Here is a 15,169-nt window from a genome sequence, read left to right on the forward strand (position 1 = left end):
TTTTTTTTTTTAAAGATTTTATTTATTTATTTGAGAGAGAGAATGAGCGAGAGCACATGAGAGGGGGGAGGGTCAGAGGAAGAAGCGGGCTCTCTGCCGAGCAGGGAGCCCGACGTGGGACTCGATCCCGGGACTCCAGGACCATGACCTGAGCCGAAGGCAGTCGCTCAACGAACTGTTAGCTCTTCTGTTTTAACTGCCTGGCTTAAACCCATGGTAACACTTGAGACTTTGAATTGTAAATGTCTGTCGCATCTCCTTAAAGGCGGGAATCATGTCAGCCGTGTTCAGCACAGGTCTTGGTGCCCCTTAGAGGTTCAGTAACATGTTAAGTGAATGAAGGCTTCTGTCCTTTGGGCAGGCACTGGGATATATGGTAATGCAAGATAAAGACCATGGGATAGTAGAAAAGAAACAGAATTTGAAGTTAGTCCTTTGGGCAAGTCATTAATCTCTCTGAGGTTCAATTCTATCATCTATAAAATAGAGATAATAGATTAGGATAAAATAGAATTAGATATGTAAAGCACTTGGCATATACTAAGTCCTCAATACATTTGCTTATGCCTGACTCATAGGCAGTGTTTAATAAAGAGATACTGGGGGGCGCCTGGGTGACTCAGTCGGTGAAGTGTCTGCCTTCGGCTCAGGTCATGATCTCAGGGTCCTGGGATCGAGCCCCGCATCGGGCTCCCTGCTCAGCGGGGAGCTGCTTCTCCCTCTCCCTCTGCTGCTCCCCCTGCTTGTGCTCTCTCCCTCTCCCTCTCTCTCTCAAATAAATACATAAAATCTTAAAAAAAATAAAATAAAGAGATACTGACTCAATGAGTGAGCAGATGAAGAGGGCAGGGATAGGCTGGAAGGTGGGAAGTGCAGAGAAACAAGACTGACCCTGTGTTCATAATCACTGAGGCTGGAATATGGACACTTGGATGCATGAGGGTTCATATTGTCTTTTATGTGTGTACATATGAAATTGTCCATAATAAAAACTTAGAGATGATGTGGTAGAGAAAGTCCTGGATTGGGCACCAAGGAAAGTTAAAATATATTTTTTTAATGTATTGTTGGGGGGGAGGGGCAGAGGGAGAGGGAGAAACAGACTCCCCACTGAGCAAGGAGCCTGACATGGGGCTGGATCCCAGAACCCTGAGACCATGACCTGAGCCAACCCTGAGTCGGATGCTTAACTGACTAAGCCACCCAGGTGTCCCAAGGAAAATTAAAATAGTAAAAATAAGACAAATTGTAGGACCCCCTCGGGGATAGATGAACATCCCCCACAGGCGCAGGTGTCCTCGGGGCCTCCCACCCACCTCGGGAGTCTGGATTCATTCTGTTCTTCCTGGGTCTAGAGCCACCTCGTCTGATTCCAAGCCCACTGCTTGCCCCCTGCACTGCGCTGGCTTCCATTCAAGAAATTCCAGGACTAATTGGGGTCGGGGGGCGAAGTTTGCAGATAGACCAAACAGACAGTGTGAAGCAGAAGCCCACCCAGCCCCAGCCCAGCTCGGGACAGCTGCTGCCTCCACCACCCCCCTCCACGGTTAATGAGGTAACAGTCCCCGCGGGAAAGAGGCACTTACTGCTGACAATGAGGCTAATTAGCAGGATGCCAATTAGTACCAGGGGACCGCTGTATGTGGGAGGGGGGATTTCTCGTGTGCAAGCGGCTTCTTCAGAGGAAGGGAGGGCTGGGCTCAAAGGATGGGAGCAAGGCAACAGCATCCCCCTTCTCCCCATTGTCATCCACCCGCACACACCTCTTCCAGGAAGCCTTCCTGAACTACTCCCTCTGCTCCCCTCCACTTCCCTCTGCTTCCGCGGTCAATTCTCAGACTGGGGAGCCAGGCTGAGGGACTGATAGGCAAAAGCCAGGACCTGCACTCAACTTTTTCCTAATTGCAAGATAGTTCAGTTACACACACACACACACACACACACACAAATATATATATATATTTATGTCTAAATCACCTCTTCCATGAAGAGGCATCATAAAGTATGGCATCAAAGACCCATATTATATATATATAAGTTCATCTACCCACCACTCAGCTTAAATAAACGCCAACAATTCAGGTGAAGAGCTCTCTGTGTATACCCCTCTGTTATCCCCGTCTCTCCGCCTGCGCTGGGAGGTCACCCTCCTCAACCCTCTGTGTGTTACACTCTCTTATAGACCACACCATTTGCAGGCATACCTAGTTTTGTTGTAGTTTTTCCAAAGGGAAGGTTTATGGCAACCCAGGGTCGGGCAAGTCCGTTGGCACCCTTTTTCCAACAGCATCTGCTCACTTCGTGTCTCTATGTCACATTTTGGTAATTCTCCCAATGTTTCAAACTTCTTCATTGTTGTTATATTTGCTATGGTGATCCGTGGTCAGTTATATGACTCACCGGAAGCTCAAGTGATGTTTAAGCATTTTAAAAACATTTTTAATTTATTTTTATTCTTTTTAAGTTTATTTATTTAAGTCATCTCTACACCCGATGTGGGGCTCGAACTCACAACCCTGAGATCAAGAGTCACATGCTCCTTCGACTGAGCCGGCCAGGTGCCCCGGCAATTATTTAAATAATTAAATATTATTATAATATTTATATAAGTAATAACTACATATTATTATTTATATATTATATTAATATTTATGTAATTAATAATTAAGCAATAATTAAAATATTTTTAAATTAAGGTATATACATTGGGTTTTTTTAGACCTACTGCTATTGTACTTAATAGACTACAGTATGGTGTAACATAACTTTTTTTTATTATGTTGGTATTTACATGTATTGGCATGTATGTCTGTTTTATTTGTTTTTATTTTTATATATTTTTAAAGATTTTATTTATTTATTTGACAGACAGAGAGAGTGAGAGAGCACAAGCCAGGGGGCAGAAGAGGGAGAAGTAGGCTCCCCTCCGAGCAAGGAGCCCTACGTGGGGCTCGATCCCAGAATCCTGGGATCACGACCTGAGCCAAAGGCAAATGCTTAACAGACTGAGCCACCCAGATGCCCTAAAATAGATAAAATCTTTAAAAAATAAAATCAGGGGTGCCTGGGTGACTCAGTCGGTTAAGCATCTACCTTCGGCGCAGGTCATGGGTCCTGGGATCGAGCCCTGCGTGGGGCACCTTGTTCAGCAGGGAGCCTGCTTCTTCCTCTCCCTCTGCAGCTCCCCCTGCTTGTGTTCTCTCTCTCTGTCAAATAAATAAATAAAATCTTTAAAAATTTTTTATTTATTTTAGAGAAAGAGAGTGCAAATGGGGGGGAGGGGCAGACGGGGAGGGGGGAGAGAGAGAGAGAGACAGAAGGAACTTCAAGCAGACCCCACACTGAACATGGAACCCAGCGCAATGCTCCATCTCCCGACCCAGAGATCACGACCTGAGCCAAAATCAAGTCAGTTGCTTAACCGACTGAGCCACCCAGGCACCCCTGGATGTCTAATACAGAGCAATGCAACATAATGGGTACGACAATGTTTACCCAACAGAATACAGCTTCTCAGAAGCACAGGAAAGTAAAACTGATGAAGAGTGTGACCCTAACAAGCCCTGGGAAGCCAACAAAGTCACGTGGCTCACTTTGCTGCCATGTTGCCTTCCCGGCGGTGGGTCTGCAACCAGACCTGCAATATCTCCGGGGTGCATCTGCCTCCCTTCCGCCTGGAGAGGCGCTGGCCAGCAAACTCTGTGCAGTCGTGGAAATGGGTACACCTGCCTGTTCGATATGCTAGCAAGCCCCCAGCAACAAGTGGCTACTGAACACCTGCTCGTGTTTGGCAAAAAGTAGATGCTCGATAAATATTTAAATCGGTGACTACCTCTTTACAGCAAGCCCTCTATGGAAGTATTATTCCTATTTCCCAGTTGGGACCCCTGAGGCCCACACAAGTGATAGGACTTGACAGGGTCACCTTGGTCATGACAAGCCCAGGATCTGGGCCCTGTTCTTCCAGCCCTCAAGCCTATGCCCTTAACCGTTCCCCAAGGGGCTTCCCTGAGCCTCTTCCCCTGCTGTCACTCGAGGACCAAGAGACAGCCCCTCCAGCCCCTCTCGTGCAGGGAAGCACCAGCTCCCTGGCTCTCCAGGTGTCCTGGCTTGGCCCTACCCTTCCTGCTAGCCAGGCGCACTGTGAACACCTCTTCCCAGCAGCTGGGTGACCGAGCTCCTGAGACTACAGACGAGTACAGTAGAGACGAAGCTGCAAAAAGGAGACAGGAGTTGGGTGGCGAGAAGGTGCGGGGGCCCAGTGCTCACGTGGGCGGGAAGGGGGAGGCAAGCGCTCAGTTCTCGGTTTGGCCAAGGAAGAGGCAGGGACCCCTTCTATGATTTTATTTATGAAATGCTTATTGAACGGATACAAAGCTAGTGTCTGTCTGGGGCAGGGCGGGTAGTTAGTGTGCACCCCACCCTCCCCACCGTGGGGGCTGAAGCCTGAAGAGGCTTCATCCTTCCCTCCACCTTGGCGGTAATGGGCCTGGAGAGGCCGTGGGGTGGGAGGGATTCAAGGGCAAGAGGAGGAAGGGAACGATGGAAGAACCAGGACAGAGCCGGCCTCCTCCTGCAGGGACAGTCTTCCCCAGGCTTTCGGGAGGGCCAGCTGGAGGTTTGCTTCTCCAGAACAGTGGTTTCAACTGGGCAGCAGGGAGAAGGAATTTCTCCGGGACTCTCTCCCGCCTCCCCAGCCCGGGGGCGGGAGCGTCCTCTTCTGGCTGCTTCTCAAGGGAGGGTCTGCTGCTGGGACTTCTCTAGTCCCCTTCAGGCCTGCCTGCCTGCCCTGGGTCTCAGAGGGCACTGCCCTCCGTCCTTAGGGCTGGGGCAGGGAGCCAGCCTCGGTGGAGCCCGGCAGCTGTCCCGGGCCGGAGCCGCCGCTATGTCCACACTTCGAGGGGCATCACGCCTTCCTTGCTCCCCAGGGTGGGCAGCAAAGACTCATCCTCCAGGAACTTGAGGGGAAAGTGGACCAGGTGGCCCTGGACCTGGGTGAGCTCAGACCTGGCCAGAGGTGGGCTGACTGTGGCCAGGGGCTCCACAGCCACGTACTCGCGGAGTGCCCGCAGGGAGTGCGTGGCATTGGATGGCAGGCAGCGGAAGATCTGTGGGCAGGGGGCACAGAAGCCAGCAAGGCTTGGAGAGACTCTGCCAAGAGTCCAGAAGCCCAAGTGGGCTGGACGCCCCCAGTCCCCACACCACATCCCCCAACACTGACCCCAAGCCGCTGAACCCCGTGATATGCCCCCCACACCCTCTTCTCCCTTCTGAGAATGGCTCGGTGGTGGGGCTCTCTCCGTCCTACCCCGAACAGGACAATCCATGGATTTCCACACAGCCAGCACCCCCTCGGTGCCCACCTGCTCATAGATGTTGGCGTTGTTCCCAGCTGTGTCTTGCCACAGCTGGAAGAAGCCATCACACACAGGGTCTCGGAGATCCAGGTCTGGCCGGGCATCTGCCCCAAGAATCACACTACAGGACAAAAGGGTCCCCACAAGGTCAGATTAAGATCCTTGGAGAACCTGGGATGCCTGGGTGGCTCAGTCGGTTCAGCATCTGCCTTGGGCTCAGGTCATGATCCCAGGGTCCTGGGATCGAGCCCCGCGTCGGGCTCCTTGCTCAGTGGGGAGTCTCCCTCTCCCGCCGCCTGCCACTCCCCCTGCTTGTGCTCTCTCTCTCTCTCTCAATCTGACAAATAATTAATTTAAAAATCTTAAAAAAAAAAAAAGATCCTTGGAGAGCTTGACTGCTAGAAAAGTTATGTTGTGCCGACCCAGGTGATTCAAAATAAACACACTGTTAAATAGTAAAATAAGGGTAAATGAGCCCAACAGAGCTTTAATCTGTCTCTTCTTTGATCACTACTTTGAAAAATTACCAAATTATTTTTAGAATGTTTGTTTCTCATTTTTCTGATAGCCCTACTCTGCTGGTACCCTAAGCCAGACTGGGGACTCCATACTACCTGTAGGCCTCACACTTGCCCAGAAGGCAGACCAGCCCCCTCCCGACCTCCCCCTCCCCCGCAGCACCCCATCCGGTCTCTACCTGAAGCAATGCTTCCGCAAACTCAAGGCAAACCTGCCCGCCTGATAGTTCCTGCCGTCCATGAGGGACGGCTCCATCTCGGTGTCCTCGATCAGCACGGCCAGCTCACTGTCCCGCTTCCCCAGCAAGCTGCGGTCATTGATGTTGGCGGAGCCTGGGACGGGTGCAGGACACGTTGTGTCTGCCTGAGCCCCGGGGGACTCTCTACCAGAGGACCAGCCGGTCTCCATCACCCTACCCCACCCTCCTCTCGCTGCCGGGGGTCCAGATGAGGGACTGACCAATGATGACTGTCCGGTCATCCGCGATGAGCATCTTGCTGTGGATATAGATCAGCTCTGAGACCGGGTGCCCGCCCAGCTCGCCATGGGTGCGAAGCCCACAGATGGACATATAGTCCCGCCACGCTGTCCCCACTGTAAGAAAGATGGGGGGTGAGGTGACCGGTGCCCTCACGTGCAGATGGAGCCCTGTCCCAGCTACCTCCCCATTTCAAAAGGTCTAGAGCCTATTCTCCACATTCTCCCTACAGTCGAAGACTACCTGTGATCTCAGAGCAGTAACCCCAGAACCCCAGAACACGGAGAGAATGATATGCTCCCCCGCCCAGGTCCCCCGCCCCCAGCACTCACTGGCTGCTTTGAGGCGATGTAGGATCGAATACTCCCCACGGCACAGGGTCCTGAGGGAAAAGAATGGGTGAGGGAGGCGGAGGCTGGGGGAGGGGGTTGGGGGATGTCAGGAGAAAGGTGGACCTCAGAAGTCCAGCAGGAAGGGATCGGGACAGAGTCAGGACAGGGGCGCGGGGGGAAGGCCATGGGGGGTCACCTGTAGGTGAAGTGCAGAATGGCCTGGATGGAGTTCCCACCACCTGTAGTGATGTCACCCTCAAAACCGGGCAGCAGGGGCAAAAGCACGTAGACTCGGAAGCACTGCCCAAGTCTGGGGAAGGGGGCGGAGTCAGAGGCAGGGCCAGCCCCAAGCCCCGCCCCTCCAGGGGCTTAAGCCACGCCCACAACTCATCCTCCCTCCAGTCCACCTTACTTGTGGGCCTTCAGGATTCTATCCACAATCTCATCGCCCACCTTGTTGAGAACGGTCCGCCCATCTGAGCAGCTAATGAAGAACTGATTCTGGGGCAGGGACCAAAGACAGGCATCAGCCGCCAGGCCGCTGCCCCCTACCCTCTGCCCTCCGTTCTGGCGCCAGCCCCACCCCGAGGCTCCCGGACCGGTGCCTGGGCTTGCACACCTCCCCAGGCCCAGCCACACCAGCCCTGCAGAACTGACCCCACTGCTATCCTCAGTCCGTCTCCTCGGACGCCCCCTCCCTTCTCTGCCCCACCGCCACCCCCGTCAGACCTCGATATACAGAAAGTGCCGGCTCTCCCTGATGGTGTGCAGGTAGGCATTGAGGATGGAATTCTCCAAAGTCCCTGCTGACCAGCGGTCCACAGACCGTAAGACCTGGGGCAGGGGCGGGTGGGGGGACAGGGAATGTGATGTGGCTCCTGACCTCAGGTGTGGGGGGCTCTCAGGTCTGTGGGAGTGGGCTGAAGGGAGGGAGAGGTGAGGACAGGTTGAAACGGGGAAGCTCACCTGAACCGTGGCGCACTGCCCCCCTGGGAGCGTGAAGGGGAGCTGGTCTGCAGTGCTGGTGGATTTGGGCAGCAGGTAGGAGTACATGGGTATCTTGTACTTGGCCTTGGTCATCTGAGGTGGAGGGATCGCAGTCAGTGGGAGGTGGCTCCTTCCCACCTCCAGCACCCCCAGGACGGAGTGAGCACCTTGGTGAAGTTCCAGCGCTGGATGAAATGCCGAGCCAGGTCCCGGGCGGGGAGACCGTGCACGGCCACCCCAACGTCCCGCCATGGCATCCGCGGTGTGGTCTCCCTGTCAATGAAATCTGGGGGTCCCGGGAGAATCAGGGGCGAGGTCAGGGATGGTCTCGTGGGGACACTTGGGGCAGGGAGGACGAGGAGCCGAGCAGAGGGAAGGCCGCGTTATCCTTGATCCGGCTCATCCTGTTCACAGCCCCGACCCGGACATCTGCTCCTACTCCCGGCTCTTGGGGGCTTTGGAGGAGGGGACTCTCACCCTCAAAAGGCCGGTCCAGCTGCACCCAGTCCTTGGTGATAAGATTGCTGTAGTCTTTGCCCAGCCAGAAGAGTTGGTTTTGCGAGAGATCTGGGCTTCCTGGAGTGTCGGAGCCCAGGGGGGTAGGCTGTAGGGGAACATACCCAAGCCGGGGGCAAGGAGAGGTCACGGGGGGCCATACAGAGCCAGGGCCAGAGAGGAGAGAGGAGCACCGAAAGACTGCGAGACAGAGAGACACAGAGTAAGAGTGAGACGGAGAGAGTTGGACCTGGGCCTCCCCTTCAGTGGCATTCGCTATCCTAGTGGGGGGGGGGGGGGGGGCGGGGGGGGGGGAGGGACTGGGTCTACTCCAAAGCACCTTCCCGGGGCCCCAGAAAGAGGAACCCGGATGTGGGCAGCGCCTGGAATGACCAGAGGGGTTAGGGGGTGTGTGTCGAGGCTTTGTTTCGGGGAGCTCAGCAAGGCCTAGGGGATTACCTGTGGGGCCACTGGTCCAGAGGGGTCCCCGAGGTCAGTCAGGCGGTAGCGCAGGTCATCCCAGCGGCCGTAGGCGAGGTCCAGCCCCCCCAGGAAGGCCACTGCTTGGTCCACGACCAGGAGCTTCTCGTGATGGGCCCACAGGGTCACCTGGTCTGGGTGGCGCATGACCTGCAGCAGGTGTGGGGGGGTTCACGGGGGCGGGCTTCAGTGAGAGAAGACAGGAGGCGTTGGGAGGGAGGACGGGAAGATGGAAGGAGGAGAAGGAAAGGGAGGGTTGAGGGGACGGGGAAGCCTGGGGGGGAGGGGAGGCCGTGGTCAGTGTGGGGGTCTCTGACGCCCGAGTCACCTTTATGTTGGGGTGCAGCTGCATCAGAACTCTCTTGCTATAGCCACTGTTAATGCCCAAGGCCAACTCCACTTCCTTAAACAGTAGGATGGACACACGGACACCCTCCTCCTGGTGGGGAGGGTGGGGAGGGGTTCAGATCTCTCACGACAGCCCCTTTCTACCCTCCCGAACCCTGTCCCATGCTCGGGGTTCCTGTGTGGACCTCCACTCAGCCTGGAGAGCCTCCACGCTCACACCCTGCTGTGATGCTCGCACCCAACTCAGCAATGGGCAAGCTACCTGTTCACCAGCTCATCCATCCACACAGCTCCTCACCTGCCTATCAGTATCTGTCCACCCATGTTCCCAACCATTTACTCACCCCCTGATGTACCATCCATCATCCATCCACCCAGCCCCGCTCCTGCTGGCACCCCCTTTCAACTGTCTATCCTTCCATCTGTCCCTCTTCCCATCATGCATCCGTCCACTGGCCCCCACTCGCCATCACCCGTCTGTCCGTCCACTAACATCTACGGATGCCCCCAACATGGCAGACACCGTGCCTTGTACTGAAACTAGCCATATTCGTCCAGTGAGAAAGACAAGACACGTACACCCCCATGTAAGACAACAAAGTGTAAAGGGTACTGGGACAGAAGTCTATACCAGGTACAGGAGGGGCATGACGAGGGCAGCCTCAGATTCCCGACCTTCTCCCATGCAGCAGTCCCTTCTAACCAACCTCCCCCCACAGGCCACCCCTCCAGCCTGACCGCTCTCCTCACCGCCTTCTTCTTGAGCATAATGTCAAGTCTCCAGTCATCTGAATGGGCCGGACGCTTCAGGTAAATCTCAGGACTCAACCTGGCATTCAGGGCAGGAGAGGTGAGAGGCAAGCTAAGCCCCAGCAACCAGCCACTCCTCCCCGGCCCGGCCCCTCCCTCTGCTGGCCGGTAAGCTGATCCCCCGCAGGCCCTATCCTGCCCCTTCCTGTTTGAGCTTTTCCCTTACTCACCACCAATCTGTGATGAAAATCTCCTCTTGAGCTCGTAGGATGGCATCTGCCAGGGCAGCAAAGTAACCTGCCCCGTTCACAAACCTGGGAAGGAGGCCAAGCCAAGGAGGTCAGGGGAGTTAGAAGCCAGAAAGCTCTGGAGAGTGAAGACCAGAGGACAGTCACGGATCAGAGGTGACAGCAGGGTCAAAGATCATAGCAGTCAGATGGTATTATAGGTGTATCAAAGTGGGACAAATTTGCCACTGTAAGCTAAATAAAATTAAAAATCACAAAAGACACAATAAACGAAAGAAGATGACTAACGATTGGAAGGTTTAATACATCATACATAAAGAGTTCCAACAAATCAGCAAGAAAAAGACATATGAGCAAACTGAAAAGTAAGCAAAGAGTAAGAACTGACAGTTCACAGAGGAAATTAAAATGGTCATCCATAGGAAAAGATGTTCAATCTCACTAGTGAAGAAGGAAAGTGATATTAAGATGAAATAACATGCCTTTAATCCACAAGGTTAGCAAAAATAAAGATCACTGGCAACTTTCAATATCAGCATGTGGGGAAGTGAGTATTCTCCTAGACTATGGGAATATACATTGGTTATAGCATTTTTAGAGGACAGTTCGGCCTAATCTATCAGAATATCAAACACACATACTCTTTAATGTCATTAAATGCACACAGTCATTCTATTTCTAGGAATGCATCCTATTAAATACTTAGGCAAAGACTGTGTTCACTGCAGCATCGTTTAAGATAAGAAATAACCGGGGCACCTGGGTGGCTCAGTCCGTGAAGCGTCTGCCTTCGGCTCAGGTCATGATCCTGGGATCCTGGGATCGAGCCCACGTCCAGTTCCCTGCTTAGTGGGGAGTCTGCTTCTCCCTCTCCCTCGGCCCCTCCCCTGCTCATGCTTGCTCTCGTTTGTGCTTTCTCAAATAAATAAATAAAATCTTAAAAAACATATATGCTTCCGCGTTGTTTGACTTTTTATTTCACTTATGTATTTTTTTGAGATTTTTCTCTTTTTTTTTTTTTTTTTTAAAGATTTTATTTATTTATTTGACAGAGAAAGACACAGCGAGAGAGGGAACACAAACGGGGAGTGGGAGAGGGAGAAGCAGACTCCCTGCCGAGCAGGGAGCCCGATGCGGGACTCGATCCTGGGACTCCAGGATCATGACCTGAGCCGGAGGCAGTCGCTTAACCAACTGAGCCACCCAGGCGCCCGAGATTTTTCTCTTTTGAAGCAATCTCTACACCCAACGTGGGGCTCGAACTCACGACCACGAGATCAAGAGTCACACACTCCCCCCACTGAGCCAGCCAGCCAGGTGCCCCGTTTGACTTTCTAACAATTAATAGTTAGTGTGATGGTGAAGAGCGGGGTCTTGGCCCAGCCTGCCCGGATTTGAATCCCAGCTCCACGGTTTACAGACTGTGTGACCTTGGGCAAGTTCCTCAACCTCTCCTTGCCTCAGTGTTCCCATCTGTAGAATGGAGACAACCGTACCTGCCTCACAGGGTTCGCGTGAGGACTTAATAACACACGTAAAACACTTCGGACAGTTCCCGGCACCCAGTAAGTACTCTGTAAGTATCAGCTGTTAGTTCTGGTGTAAAAAATAAATGTCCACGGCACCTTCAAGAAAACAATGTTTCCCTGACCCCCTCCTGCCTGTGATGAGGTTCAGCTGCCTCCGCTCAGTATGGGGAGCCCAGCCAGGCCCCCCCGCCCCCCCACCTCTTCTCTAGCTGCTTCTCCCCCCTCCCCTGCTGCAAGGGTCAGTCCCGGCGGCTCCCCAACATGCCAGGCTACTTCCAGCTTTCGGGCACGGGGCCATCCTTGTCCTCGAGGATGCTGTCTCCTGCAAGCCCGTCCTGACGTCCCCGCACGTGGGGGTGAGCCCCCCTCTCTGGGCTCCTCCAGAATGGCAACTTGCCATTGCTTCATGACTGAATCACCTACTGGGCTGTCTTATTCCTCCTGCCACTGGGCCTGGCACAGAGTAGGTGCTTAGAAAATGTTTACTAAATGAATGAATGAACCAGAGAGTTTTGAAGAGATCCTAAGGCACAGAGAGAGACACCGTGGGAAAAGGGCAGTTAAAAAGGTCACAGGAGGAGAGAGAGGTCAGGGTCAGAGGAGATTAGCAAGTGCGGGGGTCAGCGAGGTCAGAGGGGAATTAGATATCAGTGTGGTTAGAGGTCAGATGGTCAAGGAGACCAGAGAAGCCAAAGAGGGGGGTACTGAAGTCAGAAGAGGTCCGAGGAGATAGAAGAGGATTGAGGACTCAGAAAACACCGAGTGGGTCCAGAAGCCCACAGACACGCTCCGAAGGGACGTCAGGGTCTCACCACCGGGCCAGGGTCCCGGGCCGGGGCGGGGCGTAGCTGTCATGCTGGTGCAGATGTATGAAGTCTCTGCCGGGGCCCTGGGCCAGCTCAGTGATCTCCTGGCCCCACCACCGTGCCTGCCGGTAGCTGCCGCACTTGAGAATCAGGGACCTGAGCAGGAAGAATGAGGGGGGCCTCAGCCCTCCCCTTCATGCCCCTGGCCTTGCCCAGACACCTCCCCTCTCTGGCTGTCCCCTCTTTCCCACTTCCTGCCTTAGTCCCTCATTCCCGACTCCCCCCCCCCCCCCCCCCCCCCCCCCCCCCCCCCCGAGGCTCCCCCCCCCCCCCCCCCAGCCCCCCGGCCCCCCTGCCCGGGGCCCAGGCGCTAAGAGCACTCGCAGGCATGTGGCCAGACCAGTTCCCTGGTTCCAAATCAAGGCCAGCTCCAGGGGCTGGAAATCCTTCCTTTCCTTCCCCTCGGTGTCCGGTGTCCAGTGTCCGGTGTCCAGTGTCCGTCCACACCAGGAGGCCTTACCTGTGGGAGGTGTCGATCCTGACCCCGTAGCGCGCCTCCGTGCTCCTTTTCCCCACCTGCACCTCGAAGCCAGGGTCGAAGAGCTGAACAAAGGAGATGGTGCCCGTCTCCAAGCTCATGTACAGCAGGAAGGAGTCCTTCACCACCAGCCACCTGGAGCGGAAGGGCTCCGTCCGATCCTCCCGGCCCTTGGGATCTCCTTCCTCCCCCCTCCCCCCCAACGCCTCAGCAGCTCCGCTCTGGGACCCACCTCTTGGACCAGCGGTAACAAACTTGGTCTCGGCCGCAGCACGTGAGGCCAGGAACTCGGTGGCCCCCGGAGCGCTTCCGGACCACTCCCTCCCTGTGGGGAAAACCAGGAGGAGATGCCCCAAAAGGAGTCCAGAGCCCCCCACCCGCCCCCTCCCTGCAATTCTTTCCCCATCCTCCCTTTGCAGGGAGAGATCCACAGGTTTGCGGCCACTGGGTGACGGGGCGTTGGACACTCACAGTCCTTTGGAGCCAAGGTCTGGGATAAAGGACAGCCGACTGACTTCCAGGAATTCTGTCTGCAGAGGAAGACAACGGCTCAGAGGAGAGACTCTGGCTTTCAGCGGACCCGGGGGCCTCTGCCGCCCGGGGGTCTGCTGATACTGCTCCACCTAAAAAGCCCCCGGGGCCTTACCATGGCGTGGTAGTTGCGGTAGAAAGACATGGTCAGGAGGCGGTTGAGGTAATTCTCCAGGTACTTCTGAAGCAGGGATGAGAGACAAAGACAGATGGGACCAGAGCCATTTTGCAAAGCACATGCCCTCCCGGCGGACCCAGGGTCTGGTCGCACCTGTTTGCTGGACGCATGTCTGGCGGAGCCCTCAGGACCCACTCGGGGCAGAGAGGGTATCTCTCGGTTGGTGGCCTCCCGGGCTGGAGGGTGGGCCATGCCAAAGCTGTGGACGAGATGGGGGGAGGAGGGGTCAAGGAAGAGCCTGGATTCCTGCGGCACTAGAGATGGGATCCTGGGGGAGGCCTGGAGGCTGGCAGAAGGCCCCCGATCCTGAGAACAGAGACAAGAAAAGGAGGGAGGCTGCCAAGGGCATTTTGGGCATCCAGCCCAGCTGAGCTATTGGCACAGAACCACGGACAGGGAGAGCCGGGCTGGGCAGGTTTCCTGGTAACTGGGGTCAGGGGAGGGGGCGCGGCAGCCAGAGCTGGGGCAGGAAAGTAGCTGGGACAGGAGAAGGTGTGGGCTGGGGGGCGGGGGGAGGGCGACAGGCAGAAAGCAGTGATGGGGGCTGGGGCAGGGGCGCCTGCCCTTGACAGGAAGCAGACGGGTCCCCTTACCGCGCCAGAGGGAGCAGGCTCATCAAGACTTTGTGTCTCAGGAGGTCCCGATGCAGCTCCTGGAAATGACGGAACTTCTTCTTGGTCGTCCAGGTAAAGGCGCCATGCGTCAAGCGGACAGAATACAGGGTGCAGGTCCCCACCTGGGGGTGGGAGGCACTGAGTGGTTGTCCACTCGCTGGGTCGCAGCCCTCCCTTTGCCCAGCTCCCCTGCGCCCGCCCGGCCACCTTGGATCCACTGGTGTATCTTTCAGTGCCCACCACTTGGGCCGTGACCGGGACCCCAGGGGCGAACACCAAGGGGTGCATTTTCAGAGGCTGCAGGTCGTAGATGGCCAGAAAGGGGTGCATCCGGTCAGCTAGGAGGAGAGAAAGTGTTAGAGTGTGGACCCCGGGAGCTCTCCGCCGCCCTCCTCCCTGAGGGCCGCGCTCCCTGCGTACCTGGGTCCTCTCCCTCCCTCAGAGTGTCCAACTCATCGGGCTCCATATGCAACTGGCTAGAGTCCAGGTCGCCCCCAGAGGGGAAGAGGCTCGAGGGGGTCGCCGCCATCCTAGGAGCACCGGGAGGCCTCAGGGAGGTGCTCGGCCCTGCAGCAGCCCCCCCACCACGCTCCTCCACCTCCCACGGGAGCCCCTCTTCCCCGTCAGTCTGCAACGCCCCGCGGACCCGCCTCTGACTTCCATCCGGTACCCGGGTCCCGCATCCAGAGTCCCTCGGCCCCGCCTCCCGGCCCAGACCCGGCGCGCCCAGGAACTCCCGCCAGGCCCGCGAGGGCTCCGAACCCGGGCGGAGCAGAAGCCGGGCCAAGGGGGTCCCCGGGGGCTCAGGCCAGGCCCGGCCGGCGGCGAGAGGGGGTCCCGCGGGAATGAGGAAGTGTGCGCGCCCCGCCCGGGAGGGAAACCCCGAAATCTCGGCGTGCAGCTGAGTCCGCAGCCCCGCCGGCCCCGAGCGCCACCCCCGTCTCCCCCGGGCGCGGGCCCTCGCGGCGCCCCTCCCCGG

The 15,169-nt window shown here is 56.0% G+C and overlaps 1 protein-coding gene across 2 annotated transcripts; it reads right to left on the reverse strand.

The window, feature by feature from the left end:
• Positions 1–4,292: 4,292 nt before the first annotated feature.
• Positions 4,293–14,805, reverse strand: PLD2 (phospholipase D2). Of its 2 annotated transcripts, none has more exons than XM_044921900.1 (24): positions 14,611–14,719; positions 14,398–14,528; positions 14,170–14,312; positions 13,670–13,775; positions 13,514–13,579; positions 13,339–13,397; positions 13,100–13,192; positions 12,850–13,002; positions 12,336–12,485; positions 9,977–10,060; positions 9,747–9,825; positions 8,977–9,087; positions 8,628–8,798; positions 8,151–8,277; positions 7,841–7,959; positions 7,653–7,766; positions 7,416–7,520; positions 7,099–7,187; positions 6,883–6,996; positions 6,687–6,736; positions 6,336–6,470; positions 6,088–6,208; positions 5,364–5,478; positions 4,293–5,108 (listed from the first exon to the last, which is right to left on the reverse strand). In XM_044921900.1, the coding sequence occupies exons 1-24, from the start codon at positions 14,717–14,719 to the stop codon at positions 4,884–4,886; spliced, it is 2,769 nt and encodes a 922-aa protein (XP_044777835.1). In that variant the 3' UTR covers positions 4,293–4,883. The 2 variants fall into 2 exon arrangements, with proteins under 2 accessions (XP_044777835.1, XP_021550364.1); XM_021694689.2 differs by having other exon boundaries at positions 4,294–5,108; positions 6,055–6,208; positions 14,611–14,805.
• Between the last annotated feature and the right edge of the window lie 364 nt (positions 14,806–15,169).

This window comes from Neomonachus schauinslandi, chromosome 15 (assembly GCF_002201575.2).
Source record: "Neomonachus schauinslandi chromosome 15, ASM220157v2, whole genome shotgun sequence".
In the NCBI taxonomy this organism is placed as follows: domain Eukaryota; kingdom Metazoa; phylum Chordata; class Mammalia; order Carnivora; family Phocidae; genus Neomonachus; species Neomonachus schauinslandi.

Coding starts and splice junctions, on each gene's coding strand:
- PLD2 (XM_021694689.2), bottom strand. CDS start 14,719: ATGGCGGCGACCCCCTCGAGCCTCTTCCCCTCTGGGGGCGACCTGGAC. Junction 8,799..8,976: donor AGCTGCACCCCAACATAAAG/GTGACTCGGGCG, acceptor CACCTGCTGCAG/GTCATGCGCCACCCAGACCA. Junction 8,278..8,627: donor CTGGACCAGTGGCCCCACAG/GTAATCCCCTAG, acceptor GTTCCCCTACAG/CCTACCCCCCTGGGCTCCGA.